The 17086-nt window shown below is 37.6% G+C and overlaps 1 protein-coding gene across 6 annotated transcripts in view; it reads right to left on the reverse strand.

The window, feature by feature from the left end:
* Positions 1-7182: 7182 nt before the first annotated feature.
* Positions 7183-17086, reverse strand: part of LRRIQ1 (leucine rich repeats and IQ motif containing 1) — a 117179-nt gene continuing 107275 nt past the window's right edge. For all 6 annotated transcript variants that reach the window (XM_072037005.1, XM_072037022.1, XM_038173132.2 and 3 more), the window contains one exon: positions 7183-12025. In XM_072037005.1, the coding sequence (XP_071893106.1) occupies positions 11886-12025 (140 nt within the window). In that variant the 3' untranslated portion in view covers positions 7183-11885. The remainder of the gene's footprint in view (positions 12026-17086) is intronic.

The raw sequence follows: 17086 nt of genomic DNA on the forward strand, positions 1-17086 counted from the left end.
CGCTCGATGTCGGCCTGTCGCCGTGAAGCGCTCCCCTGCGAGGGCAGCGCCGTCGTTACACCGACGTTTGCACGGTCATCGCCCCGAGTATTAAAAATAGGGACCGTCGCAAATTATAACCGGGTCTTAAAAACAGTCTCCCGCCACCCCAGGAAAAATGAGTAAGTAAGTAAGTAAACCACAGAGCGGTTTCACAGCATTGTTAGCTACAGGGGCCAAATCCTGCTCTCATTTACCTCTTTGCAACCCAGCTGACTTCAAAGGGAAGGAGAGATGTAACCTAGGGGAGAATTGGCGCCACGTATGGCAATCGTTCTCCTTAAAAGCTTGGAAGCAGAAAGCTGACTTCAGCTGGCTAAAACCATTTAAAAAGGGTTGGACAGGTCCCTGGAGACAAGGCAGAAAAGAAAAAAAAAAAAAAAGATTTAAAAAAATCGTGTGCTGAGGTGAGACAGCTTTGAAAAGCATCTTTCTTCAGGGACTGATTCCCTCCGCCAGGCAGTCCGGTTATTAAGAGCAGCGTGCAGATGTGCCGCTGTGTTTCCAGAGATGGAGTATCTCCTAAACCTTCTGTGAAAGGGTGTTATATGTGATGGAGAGACGTTTCGTGGCCAGAGGTGGTGTGAAGGAGCTCGCCCCTGCAGTGCCTCGGGGCTCCTCGAGGGAAGCCTGTCCCCTGGGATAAGCCGGGGGGCGCGCACCGCGGGAGGCTTCCCTGCCCGGTACTCGCGGGCTCTCCCGCGGGAGCCACGGCTGCCTCCCCCCTCCGCTCTCACATTCCTGCCCTTCCTGAGATCAGAAGTTACTGACCCGAATGGAGAAATGAGGATCCCGCATAAATCGCACAAAGTACAAGCGTCTCGCTGCTGAAAAATGAGCGTTTTGGGGAAAGAAACGCGAGCTCGGTGGCGGACCTGCACGGTGCGGGACCCACGCCCTGCGCGGGGTGGTCGTCCTGGGCTCCTCAGTTCAGGCTGCCTCTGCTGCTCTGGGTGCCGGGTCCCAGCCGAAACGATGCCCTTGCATAGCCATGGGATCTAGTCATACTGTTGCATCTACTTAAATAAAGTGAGAATGCCACGGCACCAATGCGGGCGAGGATCTCCCTTCCGAATGCCCAGGAGCCCGCATCCCGGGTCCTTATTCCCATCCTAGTACCGCGTTTTAGCTATGGATATCTGGACACAGAGAAGGAGTTTTTATTTTTGAATTTATTTTGTACCGACACTTCTCTTCCGTCCAGAAAAGTTACAACACGAGAGGGGAATGGGAAGAAATCAACATTACCTGGGACCGGACTAAACGAATTTAGGGGGTATTATTCGCTTCTTTCCGATGTTCTCTCCCAGTTATCCGGGAAAGTGGGAAGGAGAAGCTGTGAAGATGAGAGCGGGATATTTCAGAGGAGTTTTTTTATACAGGGCAGCTGAGGGCTAGTAGGGGAAAAAGCAGAGCTATGTGTTTCCTCGAATGGGTCCGTATATGACAAGAGCTGCGGGGGGGAAGGAGGGTCCAAATAGAGAAATACAAAGGGAAAGGAAGCTCTCAGAGGACAGGTGCCCAAATGGTGCTGCGTTTCCAGAAGCCACCTCTTTCTTTGCCGAGGCTTCACCTAGTCACTCATTTCACGTTCAAATGCAAGTATTATTACTACTACCACTATTATTATTATTGTTGTTGTTATTATTATCAGCTCGGGAGTAGGCTAGAGCAAAACCCACCAAGCAATGAGTGCCCCGGTCCCCATTGCTCGGGAACTCTTGCCCGGTCCTGGGAATGAGCGATCCTATCCGCGGAGGCGGCAGAAAGTGTAAGACCCTCCACGCTCACTCTAAACCCTCCCCCCCCCCCCCCCCCCCCGGGGGGATGAAGGCAATCGCAAGTTACAGATTCAAAATCTAGCTCGGCTGAGTTATAATTTTCCAGACATCCTGTTTGTGAGAAAGAATCACTTGCAGCATTATTACTGCAAGCAAAAAATCTGCAATAAATTTCAATGCATACTAAAACAAGTTGGGCTTTGAGGGCTGTTGGGCTTTTTAAGCTTTCTTTTTTTTTCTTTTTTTTTTTTCTTTTTTTTTTTTTTTTAATTGAGCATCCTATTCTAATGAGTAAAAGTAACGACTGTGCTTCGGGTCTCAGCAGCCAAGCTGCAAAAAGGGCCCGATCTGAATCCCGTTTAATAAACTTTCTTACTAAAGGGCAGTTTTTGTTCACCTAAGAAAACAAAAATCGGTTCTGGTGTAGGAGGGTAGCCTTCAGATTTTCCGCTCGGAGGGGAAGTGTTTAATTGACTTTGTTTGGAGTGACTTTACCAAAAGCCTGGGATATGTAGCTTCGCAGATAACTGAAGGCATAGGAGCAAATCGACGGCTCTTCTGCTGGTTAATTCACTACATGGGCAGGGCAAGGGACCGCTGAGTTGCGTCCGTCCCCGGGCAGTGCGCAGAGAAAGTGAAGTGTCGGTTCTCATTACACCGGGCCCGAGCCTGGAGCCTTTCCCAGCCAGACTCGAGGTTCAGACGCTCCCAGATTTTATCCACAAACCAGCCAAAACGTAATGACAGCGATCATTTCACGGTTCCTGCAGTTTGGCGCTTTGACAATACCTCAGCTGTTTGGGAGGTTTCCTGCACGACACCTGCACAGATAAAATGAAGATTTCATGTGCCTCAAAGGCATATGCAGTGGGAAGACAAGCAACTAGTGAACGGGAAGGTTCTCCCGTCCCTCTTCTCCCCTTAAGAGAGACGGATTGCTGTCAGAACTGGACGAACTTCGACAATTTTCTTCTTGCAACACGTAATGAATCTTCTTAAGCCATCTAACGTTTCTCTCAACACAAAATGGAACGAGATAATATTTAGTGTGTGGATCTAATCTTAGCCCCATAGGAAATCTCAGCAGAGATGCTCTATAAAAACAGATTAATCTTTTATCTTGATCTAGTTCAAATTATAATGGAACCTACTTACATATGGACTATAAAAACAAACCCAACACGAATTTAATCTGTGCTTTATCTGGCTGCTATTACAGCCCTTTATCAAGTTTAGAAAGGATTTTGAAAGTTGGGCTGTGGGACTCAAGCCCCATGCACCTTAGCACTGTCGGGGGAGGGGAGAGATTTGCTCTATCGACGTTTCTCGGATCTGCTAGTTGCTCAGCATTTCGTGTAAGAATAGCGTCCTGATTCCCACTCGGGATCATAGAAAAGACAGTCACGGTCCTTCCTTCAGTCGGAGACGGGGGGCTGCTGGAGGGGGCGTCTGTCCCACCTCCTTCACGCGAGGACAAACCTGCTGGCTACAAAGGCCGGGGTGGGGGTGGGGGTGGGGATTGCTCCAGCAGCTGGATGTGCTCTTTGAAATCCAAATCCCGTCCCACCGACCCCCTTCTCCCGCTCCGCTGTGCTTTCCAGCAAATTATAGAGATACACGCAGTGCAAAATACAAACAGCGTTCTGCACATCAAAGAAATAGACGCCTTAGGAGCAAAATGCAAACGTGAAAAAGAAACTCTCTAGCATGTTATGGCTGAAAATTCCTGCTTTTAACCTCCTCCCCCTCCCGGGAATTGATTTCCTATGTGTTTTGTTTTGTTTGTTTGTTTCCCCAAAATGACCTCATTGTGAATTTTAAGTGCAGGAGACGTCTAAGTAACTAACGCTGATGTTTTACCAACAACTCCTCGATCTACCATAGCGAACCAGCCCGGCTCTGACTATGGAGCACTGAGCATTAACGCACCTTTGCAAACGAGCAAGCCAGAAGAAAAGCCCTTCTTTGCAAGCTACGCAGTCTTCCCTGCTGGCAGTTTGATTAATATTAGGACAATTCCGAAAATATACGGGCTACATTACCGGAGCGACCCCGAGGCTCTGAATGTATCGAGGGGCCTGGAGAATGTGTGGGGGGCTCTCTTGTCATTTCAGATGAATTGATTTCTTTTAAGGCATGAAATATGGGTCGACATTCTGGTTTCTAAGCACGAAGCTGAAGGAAGGTGTGAGACAGAAGGGACAGGGTCTAAGAAATAGATCCCTGTTCAGGTTGGAAGCACTAACAAATGGATGCATTGAGCTAACTTTGACAGGGACTGCTGGTTTTCAGGACTGGCTCGTCTGAAAGAACCGTTGCTTTTTTTTTTTTTTTTCTCTTCAATGCGATGTGTGCTAGATCTGATTTTAAAATGTGTAACTCAGCGATGCTGAAAGCCACAGAGCAATTTTGTTCCCGTCTTTCAGCACTCGGCTCTGTACAGTCTCAGCCTTATTTTGTCCTTTGCTGAGAGCTGCTTGTATCTTTCGAAACCTTAGTGTGCATTAAGGAGCATCTATCCCCGAGCCTTTAAACTCTCCGCCCTTCTTACCAGAAACGGCTAGATGAATACAAAAAAGGACTTAGTGGTTAACCGATATGCTGCTAATATTTCATTCATGGGCCTCCCCCTCCTCCCCTCTTAAAACTTCAGCTCTTGGAAAAACAACATATTTTAAGCTTTCCACACAAATATTGATATTGGCAAATAAAGTCAGCCCCCAGTCTATGGTTAGAGACAGTATTCTTTTTGTTTCTACCCCAGGCAATCAAAATTAATCCACTGTATTACAAATTGCTTCGGAGTATTTCACTTTTCCTGACAAAACCCGTACCTGGGATATGTCACCGCGAGAGACCTTTTCCCTGAGACGTGCGGTGCTTGCTTCCAGAGGGTATCGGGGAGTAATGGGCGTCGGGGACCTGACCCAGCAAGAAAGTCCCTTATTTCTGCCTGCATTTGTACCGGAGCAAGCACGGGGGCCGGGGTGGTGGGGGTGGTGGTGGTGACGGGTTTGTTCGTCAAGTATCAATCAGCTAAAGCAGAGGTGCTGTAAGCGCGATGCCTCTCTTCGCCTCCTGCTTGCAGAGCAAGAGGTATCCGCGAAGAGAAAGCAAATTGCCCTCTCGACCGCATGGCACCCCATCCAGAGCATCCCTCCCCACCAGCGACACGAGGACCGGACTTTACGCCGGCTCATGGCCCAGCTGTACACTGCATGGGCTCGGCAGCCCCCCGAGATGCTACCTGCAATTGAGAATGGTATAAAACACAGCTTGTCGCTATTGGCTTTTACTCAGGCAAAACTCGCACAGACATCAATGGGACTGAGCTCGTAACGAAGAATGAACGCACTGCTCGTAAAATGGAAAACGAATTTATTTAAGGAAATCCTTACACAAACACAGATTTCTCTGTGCTCTTTCTGGAGCTGGTGCACAGCGCTACGGTTTCAGGGACCGACACTGAAATTAGCAGCAGGAAGCGCACTTGGTTGCATCAAGATGGCTTTCACAGAAGCTGTAAATTATGAATAAACTGCGACGGAAGAAAAAACACCAGAAATTATCACTTAGACGAGACTAAGTATTCTCTTCTCACCTGGCGCTGGAGAAAACACTTTTTTTTTTTTTTGTGGCACGACTTCTTTTCTCACATTAAGCAAGTTGTTGTTTAAAGGAAAATTACTGGAGAACCTAATTAAATCGCGCAAATTACAACGTATTAGTCAGATTAGGGTCAAATTTATGGCTGACTTGGGTTCTTGCAATTAATAACCTCTAGACCTCCTACACATGGTGATGGTAGCAGAAGACATGCAGTTTTGAATGGACAACTCTCATTTAATGATACAAATTTAGCAGGAAAATAAAGCCTTTTTATTCCCCCCCCCTTTTTTTTTCTCTTACTTTTTCCTTTGTAGAGCGTTGTTCACAGGAATAGTAAACGGCTCTCACTTGAAATAGAAACATTTATTCTTTATTAGAAATATACCTGATAGCTATAGCGATCTCCACTAAAAATTGTTTTGCCTTTGGCACAGCTGATTAATAGTGCTTATTTGCGCTCAGACTCCCTGAAGTAATGTCTAAATAACAACAACAACCACCACCACCACCTTTGGTTTCTTTGCCTAAGAGTAATTTACCAAATGAATAAGCTAGGAATACAGAAAATGCAACCTTCAGCTATTATTAACAAACATTTCTGATCATATCTTAACTTTGTCAAATCATCATTGGTTGTTACGAACATAAAATACTCTTCGTCTTTCTCTTTTATTACTGCGATTAAAACTGCATTTCAGCCAGGGGTCATTTTACATCTACCTGGGTATTTGGTCTTCTTTAGTGTTTGGATGAAAAACAAACAAAACAAACAAAAACAACTAGCTATGTAGACAGCAATCAGTCAGCTAAGAAACTAAGTAGAGGATGCTAATTCTAAACAAATCCATCGGTCATTCAAGTGAAGACCAGGAGAGGAACAAATTCTAGTCCTTCTTGGCAGCTAGGTAAATGATAACCCGTTCCATCAGCATCCATGTCACCGAAATAGCAGAGGAAGTCCTTCTGTGCTCATGAAGAACAATCTCTGTCTATCTGCTCACGAATAACAATATAGTTCATAATGCCATTCATTTCTACTTCCAGCCTTCAACAATTTGTCAGTCTGAGGCAGATACAAAATATTTCTTCTAAAAACCTCCTGGAAAACCTGGTCCCTGCACTTTGGCCATCATGGGACTTCATAAACAACTCTCCAGTAGTTTTTTCAGTGCTAACTGAAAAAAAACTCAGCCCAATTTGGCACCTTGAAGGTATCTTGAGGGTGGATCCAAGGAGGTATGATCAGCACTTTCCTGCCCATTATCTACCTTGAGGAACAATTTATCATTTATCCATTGAAATACATAGGCTGGTTTAGATTATTTATTTAGACTATATTGTTACTTCCAGGCCATACCTATGTTTCTTTCCTACTCTAATCAAATTTCTCTGCCTCTGTGAGAAGACAGTGGCCCCCCATTCCTACTTAACTATGGTACATCCATGAACTGTACGACTTTCACACTTATCACACAAGATCTTACAAGTGATGAAGTTCACTGTGGGCCATGAGATTTCCATTCTCTAAGACCTTATTCAACAATGAACTCAGAAGTGACTGTCATTCATCTGCTTCCTACAGACTAACAGCCAAAGATCCAAATTCCTATGCTGGACTAATACTTTCCACAAATCTTATAAAAATAAAATTAGATAATTAGTTTTTCACTTAGGACTGTAAAAAGAAATAAGAGAGGAAAACTTATTTATTTATTTATTTATTTATTTATTTATTTATTTTTAGCTAGTACAGTTAAGTACAAACAGCTTGGATCTCAGATGTGAAATCAGGCTAGTCAGACTTTTACATGGTTGTGTTCCTTTCCTGCCTTCTTGGGGCCATCCAGTAATAACCACTTTTCTAATGTGTTTTTCTCATTACAGGAAACAGTATTAAGATATTGCAGTGTCCCAGAATATTAGCTTGGTTTCCATTAATGTTAATAGAATTAACTTCAGTGTATATCAAGGAAAGGCTGTGCCTCCAGAAAAATACATTTCCGTTATCATGATTAAAAAAAAAAAAAAAAAAAAAGATATTAAATAAATTCCTCACTGTGGGTATAATAGCTGTAGTTGGAGACCAAGTGGCTGCTTTGCAACCATGTGTCTGAAGTGAGATTTGGATGTAACCTGTGGCATATTTTTGAAAAATATAAACATTTCGTACAGCAGACCCTCATTTAATGAATGTATGATTGAGTACTATATTATTAGTACTAGATTATTAGTACTAGATTATTAGTACTTAATTATAATGATTTACTAAACCAAAATGCAATACCAGCTCATCCTGGACCACAGCAATGTCTATCCTAAAGGCACATTGGGTACCCATTATTTGCAGATCTCTTAAAATAAGAAATCTACTTGAGCAGTAATCATTTGAGTAAACACAGCTACTGTCTGAAAAGTATCTAAAGATGTAAGCAAGAAAACTGGCCTGTTATTCAGCTAGAAATATTTCGTCATCGTGTTTTGTCATTCAAATATGGACGATCTGAGTACCATTAACACCTCCTTCTGATTCAGAATGCACTTCTCTGTTGCAGCAGGTAACGATGCTCCTAATGACATCTTTCGAACAAAGGAGCGTTGAAAGAATATACTGGCGATCAGAGTTCATGTTCACATAAATTATACGGCGAAAGCAATCTCAGTGATCCGTCCTGAGGAAAGGTCAAAAAAAGCTGTTCGATTGGGTTTGGTAAACGACACCTACTAAAGGGTAAATGATTAAACTCACTTGTGTTGTTTCATCCTTGATTTTGATTTTTTTTTTTCTACAGAATGAGATTCTTTCAAGAATCGAGACTCATATAGGCAAGGAAAGGAAGATTTTCTGAAGTGTTTTTGTTTGTTTGTTTGTTTTTCACATGAAGTCCTTCTTCCTTCCTACTAAAGGATATACAGGGAAAAGAAAAATGTGCTGAGCAGATTATGCTAGTTAACCATGAAGACGTTTAGAGCACCACAAAGGCAGCAGCACATTTAGAAATATGCAGTTTGAGGTATTCGGGGTTCATGTTTTCCTGGGCCATCACATGGACTTGCTCTGAACTCAAGTTCCAAGCACTACTCACAGCCACCCAAACATATCGAAATAGATTTTGAGAGGAACTTTTAATTATGTGTTTTTGTCCTGAATAGGAATTGCTGTATTTGATAGAGTGGAGATAGAGGGGAAAAACAAACAAACAAACAAACAAACAAACAAAAAAACTACCAGAAAGAAAGAAAATAGAAAATACGAGGGAGACAAAAAGAAAGCATGAAACAGCTTTCTGCTGCTTGAAGTAGTCATGTCGTAAATATGTTACCAGATGTAGTATTCATGTTACTTCTGACCCTACATTTTGTAAGGTGTAAGAGCAACAGACATTTGCCCAGATTTCACCTTGGTCCTGAAAACAATAATGGTCTTTCTGCTAGCTTAAACAGAAATTGTGCCTTGGACTTTTACCCATATTTGACCAGACACACTGTACTTTCAACATTGCAATTCTTAAAAATGTACTGGATATAATAACAAGACGTCCTATTACGTATTGCAATATTATCTAATGAAAACAACAATGTATTTTGGCATATTTTGTAACTTAATTTCTGTTAGGTACGCTACTTAACATATTCATGACAATATCAATTTATGGAATAGCAGACTAAGCATATTATGAAACTCAAAAGGCATGTCAGCAAATCTTGTCACTCCAACATGTAATTTAGTAAGTTGTATGTTATAAAGCTACTACCTTTTCCTTACAAAATAAAATGCCTTTAAAAATGTTGCCAAAACATTTTACTTAGGCTTGGTATTTCTAATTCAGAAACAGCTGGAAAGCAAAAGAGATCAGGTATGAAAACTTTTCTAAAGTATATTTTTATTATAGCATCTAACATTTATGAAATCTGAATAACAAATATCCTTGTTTTACTTTGCATCAGTTGCATTGATGTGCAGTATATTATGCACAGTCTAAATAGAGGGAACATTCTGCAAGGAGTGCTGAATTGTAAACTGCTTGATTTTGCATTTTGATCTCCAGTTAGTACCCGTAATAGTGGTGGATCTATTTACTGATCATACTGCCACATACAATGACAAATATTTTGAACTAACAAAGCTTTCTTTCAAAACTAATATCCTTAATGATACAATTGCTGCGGTCTTTGGGGGTGATTTTTAAAAGGTATTATACAATATATTTAGAAATTTAGAATACTGAAAGTATGCAGTACACTTGCTACATACATTGGGAAACTAACTAGACTGTAGAACCATCTAATGACATTTTATACTCTGCTGAAGACAACAGCATTTCCACAGTCAGGACAAGGAACTGTGCTGATCATCATTCCTCTAAAAGTGAATGAAATCTTCTCTGAAATAGGCTGCACTGGCTTTTCAAAATAAAGTGATAACAAAAAAAAAAGTACCTTAATAGGATATAAGAAGGATGTGTCCAAAGAATGGCAACAAAAGAACCAGGGGGTATGACTTATGAGGAGTCAGTAAGAATACTTAGTTTATCCAGCTTAGAGGAGACCGAGGGGTGACCTCATTATAGTCTACAGCTTCCTCATGAAGGGAAGCGGGGAAGGAGGTGCTCATGTCTTTGCTTTGCTCACCAGTGACAAAGATCAAAGGGAATGGTTTAAAGATGCAGATGTTCACATTGGGTATCAGGAAAAAGTTCTTTACCAAGAGGATGGTCAGGTACTGGAACAGGCTCCCCAGGGAAGTGGTCATGGCACTGGGCCTGACAGAGTTCAAGAAGTGTATGGATAACATTCAGAAATATGTTTCAATTCTTAGGTTGTCCTGTGTGGAGTCATGATGAGTTGGATTCAGTGATCCTTGTGGGTCTCTTCCAACTCAATATATTCAATGAGACTGTGATAAGAATGAGCAAAGTTATTGAATGGTATCGACAGCAATGCTGCAATGTTTTGTATGGTATCAGCTGTCCTTGAATGTGAAAATGGATGTGAATATTCACAAAAATTGAGATAATTTCTTTGAAACATCAGTCACATGTATGTGTTAGCATATAAAAGCAACTCACAAAATAATATAATGAAATTTAAGTACATTTTGAAGACACAACATAAGAACTTATCTTCTGTAATGACTGAATTTTCAAGCCACATTATCCTTCCCAACTCGCTCTCAGCCTGTAAGGAATTAAGGATTCAGAATATTGGACAAAAACAGATGAGGAAATCCAAAGACAGACTTCTCTAGATCCGGTTAGCAACTTCAACACTCAAAGTGGAAAACATTAAAATGTTAGGCTTTGAAATAAATAAAATAAATAAAATTAAATTAAATTAAAAAAAAAAAAAACTTTTCTGTTGTGTATACCAATGGGCAAAGAATTCACTAGAAGTAATGAGTTAGATATCCATCTCAAGTTTTCTACCTCAAAGTAGTATTAATAGTTTATTATATAAACTAAATAATTTATTTTGTTTCTTTCTCTAGATCTCTTTGTACCACAGAACTTCTACACATGGGTCTGAAGGACTCTGGCTACATGAACAAATAGAGTTGAGTTAACAGTGTCTTGTAGACGTAGGGTTATACTACCCCAGCACAAATAAGATCGTAGTAAATTTATTTTTCTTTAACCATCTAGGAAAAGGTTAGAAATATTTGAAAGTATAAAAGGTTAGCAGGTTGCTTTATCATATTATTACAATAATTTAGGGTGAAAGTTCAAGAGGATTTCTCACATTGTTAAAAAAAAATGCATCCCCACTATTTGTATGTTTCCAGCCTGCCATGAGTTTTTGCTGCTTCAGTAAAATATTCTAAACGGACTTTAAGAATGACATTATTGGATGTCATAGTCCATAACACAGTTTATAAGCATGTATTTTATTTGTGAAAAATGAGTATTTAGAGACTTGATATACAGCATACATCATATTAACATGAACTATTACTAACTACATTTGCACATCTCAACCACTTCTTATAAACAAGCCTAAACTTGCTCACTGTACAATTCATTCTTGTAGAGTTGATTGATTCTGTGTTCTAAACCACACAAACATATAAGCAATTGAAAACACTAAGTATGACAATGTACTGACAGGTATAAAGTAATTTGACCAAAAACAAAACAAAACTAACAAACAACCAAAAAACACTATAACTATGTATAATAAAATGTCACATTTAGTTAACTGAAACTTATTATGCTGATAATAAACCTATATATATATATTCACACATATATATGTGAATATATATATATAGGTTTATTATATGTGAATATATATATATGTTTATATATACATGTATATATATGTGAATAATATACATATATATACGTATATATGTTTGTGAATATATATATATATTCATAGGCTTAAAAGGAAACAGTTCTCCACATGCTTTGGAAAACAAAAATTTGATTAAATCAACTAGTCACAAAAAATCTCCAATATTCAACTAACATTTTTAACCTTTTGCCTCTTTTTTCCTGTTCCCCATCCTCCGCTGAGCTGCACTGGATGGTCTCGAAATGATATCCGTTCTCTACAAGATGGACCCAGATGTGATTTATCTGGTGTAGATACATTCTTTTCTAAGCAACAAACAAATATATGAAATTAAACAACAGCAAACACTAAATTTCACTGCTTCATGTTTCTTTTAATATCACAAAATATATTGCTATGTCTAAAATTGATAGCAAACATGTTTTCTAACTCTGTATTCCTCTCTGTTTTAAAAGTTGAAGTACTTTCATAAAGCAGTAATTTATGAAAAAAAAGCCTTTATGAAAATAAACAGTAAAATTACTAAACAAAATTACCCTATCTTTAATAGGGCCATTATGTGTCCGTTTTGAGTATAATTTACACAGATAAATTAGCATTTTCCAAATTGAAGAAGGTCCAGTTCAGAAGACTTATCAATTTATCAAGTTCTTGTTTTAATATTTTAGACCAAATGAAAGCATTTCTTCTTTCAAAGCCCATGAATACTTGGACTCTGAGAAAGATGAATGATGCCAAAGCAAGTTTAAGCACACACATAAATGTATTAAATAAAAATAATTGTCATATATATAGATGACTGAATAATTTATCTATATATCATATACTATTATATAATACTACATATATATATTATAAAATATACTGGTTATATACTGGCTATATACTAATTTAATAAACTAAACAACTATTGATTCAAATTATTGTATTTATACAAAACAACATTTAACAGATGTAAATGTCTTTCTTAGACACCTATTAGCATGGTGTCTGAAAACAAATTAAACTTGCCAAGAGGATGATACGATGTTCACAGTATAGCAGTTATATATATAATTAGTGTGATGGATTATCAAATACAAAATTTACAAACTTTTTTTTGCCACCTATCAAAGGAAAAGATTACCATTTACATATCTTTAGTAAACATTTTTGATATGTCAACTTCTTGGTGCTTTGAAACAACAAAACTAAATTTCTCATAATAGCCACCCCAAAATAATAATAATAAAATGCTTAAATTATATGATTGAACATGCTTATTTAGAAATATAGGTAACAATAGTGATACATTTTCAAACAGAACTTTTCTGTTTTCTTGTGGATACCTTTCTGTAGTCAGCTAGATCTAAATGTCAGGAGCTTTTACCAGCTTTGTGTTGCCTTTTATGAATTTTTTAATTATTGCAAATGCATCTTATAAATAGTTCTCTCTTTTTCTTTTCTAGTAGCTTTAATGTGATACCTGTCTGTTTACTTATGGCTCTATGGCTATAGTCAATTGATTTTTTTTTTTTTTTTCTTTTTTTTTTTTTCTTTTTTTTCTTGAGATATATAATTTACTCCAGGTCTACTTGATAGAGGTCTAAAAAAAATGTGTTCCTCCATGAAAGATTTTTATTTTTTTTTCTGAATTTGGAAATGTTGTTAACCCATAAAAAGATTTAATACTGTGGAATATGACATCAGAAGGAAGGAAGGAAGGAAGGAAGGAAGGAAGGAAGGAAGGAAGGAAGGAAGGAAGGAAGGAAGGATCTATTACATGTTTAAACTGGAAAAATATTTTGGGCTAGTGTATGCTTGAGACTGACTCTTTCATACATTCATCTTCAAGATTATATTAATGATAAAGGTATATTAAAGATAGCAGTTATTTCTATATTTTGATGAAAGAAATATTTGAATTACCTTTTGAATTAATATTGAATTATTTTGAAAAAAAGACAAATGTCAGAACAAAACCAATAATAATAAATTCGAAAATTAGTTTAAAAGTGACAGAGCCCAATGAATACAGAAAAAAGAAAGTCAAACATATCCTAATTGCCTAGCCTGGATTATTCCTGGACTAACAACCACACTTGTTTATGAACTTATCTGTACTGATAAATATTATTTTCATGATGGATTTCAGAAATCTATAAATATAGTTTTCTGGCTTTCCACTTAAAACTATACACAATTCATTGCAAGGGATATATTGTCTCAACATTGCTGTGAAAGGTATATTATTCCATAAAACAATCCCTAAAGACTTGCTGTAATTCGCTATAAGATACTTGTGAGAAGTCTTTACAAATTAGTAATATACCCTTTTATTTTGGCAGAATGATGGCAGTATCTGTCATAGCATAAATTGTACTTGTCTAAACTTCATGGTCAATAGTTCACATATTTATTTTTTATTTTTAATTGTAATTGATTTGTACATTGCTTAGAGGGTAGCATAGTCAAATATTTTGTAAGTAAAATGTAACAATTTATTAATTTTGAGTGTATATAATCTGTCTGACAAAATAACCTTCTATGTGAGAATCATAGCTCAGAATTTCTAGACCCTGTGGTCTCAGTAGCAGGGCAGGACAATTTCCTCAGCCTGAAGGTATTTTTGTAAAATTCCAGATACTCACTGCTCCCTTGAATCTGGGTTTAACAAATCAGAGGATACCCCAAAGTCTGGTGGTCATGACGCTCTTTTTCTCTATGCAGTCTGTAGTGTTGGTTAGACTTTCTACTGTCTGCTTTAAGCTTTACCTACAGTATTGATCTAGAGAAAGTTAATCAAAGCATAGGCTACTCTATATCCTTCCTTCCCATCATTCATAGGATTTTTAGCATTTTCAGACAAATAAAATGAAATAATTGCAGGGAATGAACAACAAATTTAGAATGAAAATATCACCATGTTAGGCCTGTAAAGTGCAAAGCATAGAATCATTTTGGTTGGAAAAGACTGTCAGGTCCAACCATTCATCTAACACTACAAGTCCACCGCTAAACCATGTCCCTAAGTGACACATCCACATATCTCTTAAATACCTCCAGGGATGGTAACTTCCTGGCTGCTTGTCTAATCACTCTTCCCATGAAGAAATGCTTCCTGATATCAAGTCTAAACATCCCCTGGCACAACCTGAGGCCACTGCCTTGAGTCTGAGAAGAGAGATTGACACCTTCCTCATTACAAGCTTCTTTCAGGTACTTAAAGAGAACAGTGCTTTGTCACCTCCTCAGCCTCCTTTGCTCCAGATTAAACAAGTCCAGTTCCTTCAGCTGCTCGCTCCCTTTGTATGTCCCACCTTCATGTCTTTGAAGTGGATATAAACATGCTTGCTCTTTTGAGAATGTACTCCTGATATCAACTCAATTGAACTGAGAGATGGGTATTATTATCAGCATTGCTGTTCTAGTTATTGGTCTAATTGGAGTGATGAAAAACTTCCATTGAGACAAAACAACCTATTCCCTACAGAAGAATTCTCAAATAGTTATGTGCCAGACTGGTATAGAAGCATAATGAGGTTTGCTTACTCCTATTTATGTTATACCTAATTTTCAGACTTTGTAATTACAGAACTACTGGTTGCTTAAATGTTAATTATGATTGAGTGTTGTAAAGCAAAGAAACAGCTCATTTATGATGAAGGCATAAGTCAAATATAAGACATCTTTTTATTGCATCTTCCTCCTAGAGCTTAATGGAATAACCAGAAAGGAAAATGAAAATATACAAATGGAATGCATTGCAAATATAGGACTTAACTGATTTATCATACATGTGCCATTAAATTTCTGTGCTTATTTTTAAGTCATATCTTCTCCTGTTTCATTGAGAATCCAGGCAAGAATCCACTCTTGAGGGAAACTAAGAGAAGCATTTCTAATAAGTATAAAGCAAGTGTCTAGGTTGAGTGTTGCAAGAAATAAAAATATCACATGTAAATTAAAACTAACTCTACTGTATTTTTATGCCTGTGTTACAACAGGTCTTCTAATTCTATAATATTAAAACAGTCTTTTTTTTTCCCTTCAGAAATATTCAATAAAGACAGGTCCATATAAAATGGTTAAAATTTTGTCTAAATAAAGGGGATGAGGGAAGACAAGAATTTGGGGATGATGATGCCATTTTGAACTAAGAGACTGAACCTCCAAATGTTCCTTACAAATACAGCCTTGTTTTATTGTTTTATTTTTAAAAATCATTAAAGTGAACAGTTAACTGAAACCTTATTATATTTGTTCCATTTATTTATAGTTATGCTTGTTATACTTCTCCTTGGAGATTATACTTGCTCAGGAGAAGTTTTACAAATTTACTGCTTTGTGAGATTCTTTACTTTAAGAACAGGTGAGAAAATAACAAAAAGTTGGGAAGATACTTGGTTCAATGAACAGAAGAATAAAACAAGAGTTCACTAAACAACAATGATGGCTTGCAAATGTAAACATTTTGCATGTTCTACCCAAAGTATCTAAAATGCTGCAAGACCAGATATTCATGAATTATTAAAATACTTTAAAACTGTGAGATAATGTACATGTTCTTCAGAGCATAGTTTATTTGGAAGTCTTACTTTACAATCCAATACATTTTTTGTTGTTGTTGTTGAGATCTTTATAGTTCTCTTTTACAGCATTAGTAATAGTAATATAGATAAATGGCTTTCACAGGAAGCTTAGATTTGAAATACCTTATTTCTTCCCTAAATTACAATATGTGTCTTGCAAATGAATGTTTTGGGTATAAGTATATATTAACAAATAAAATTAATATTATCAGAACTTGATTGGAAAAATAAAAGATAAAATTTAGAGTCTTAGTTTGTTATAAACAAATCTGTAAGGCATATCTTTCATTTAGTAAGTGTACATACATACACAGGTATGCACATGTATATTTGTGATTTATGAAGAGTTGTAAACATGCATATAATATATTTTTTTAATGTTATATTCCATAAATGTAATGGGATTAAGCAAAAGGCAATAACAAAAAGATTCATATTCTTTCAAGCCCATATGTACGTATCTTTACTAAACAGAAATTAGAAGAAATACATTGTTTTTATTCTATAATGCAATGATAATTTTGCAACTGTAACAATAAATAACAATAGCAACAATGACAACATTTTTACCATTTATGGGTACTAGAATGAAATAGAACCTGGTATTAAGTATAATTTAACATGATATATAGTTATTCTAATACCCCCTCATATGGGAACAAATTGGTAGCCAAGAAAAACAATTTAATTTCTCCTATCTTGCAAAGGTTTGGAAGATTCAGGTTGTAAAAGTAATTTACTGTACTTTCATTTAATTGTAACTTTCAACTCTATGAAGCTCGAGTATATTCTGAA

The sequence above is a fragment of the Anas platyrhynchos genome, chromosome 1 (assembly GCF_047663525.1).
Source record: "Anas platyrhynchos isolate ZD024472 breed Pekin duck chromosome 1, IASCAAS_PekinDuck_T2T, whole genome shotgun sequence".
Lineage (NCBI taxonomy): Eukaryota > Metazoa > Chordata > Aves > Anseriformes > Anatidae > Anas > Anas platyrhynchos.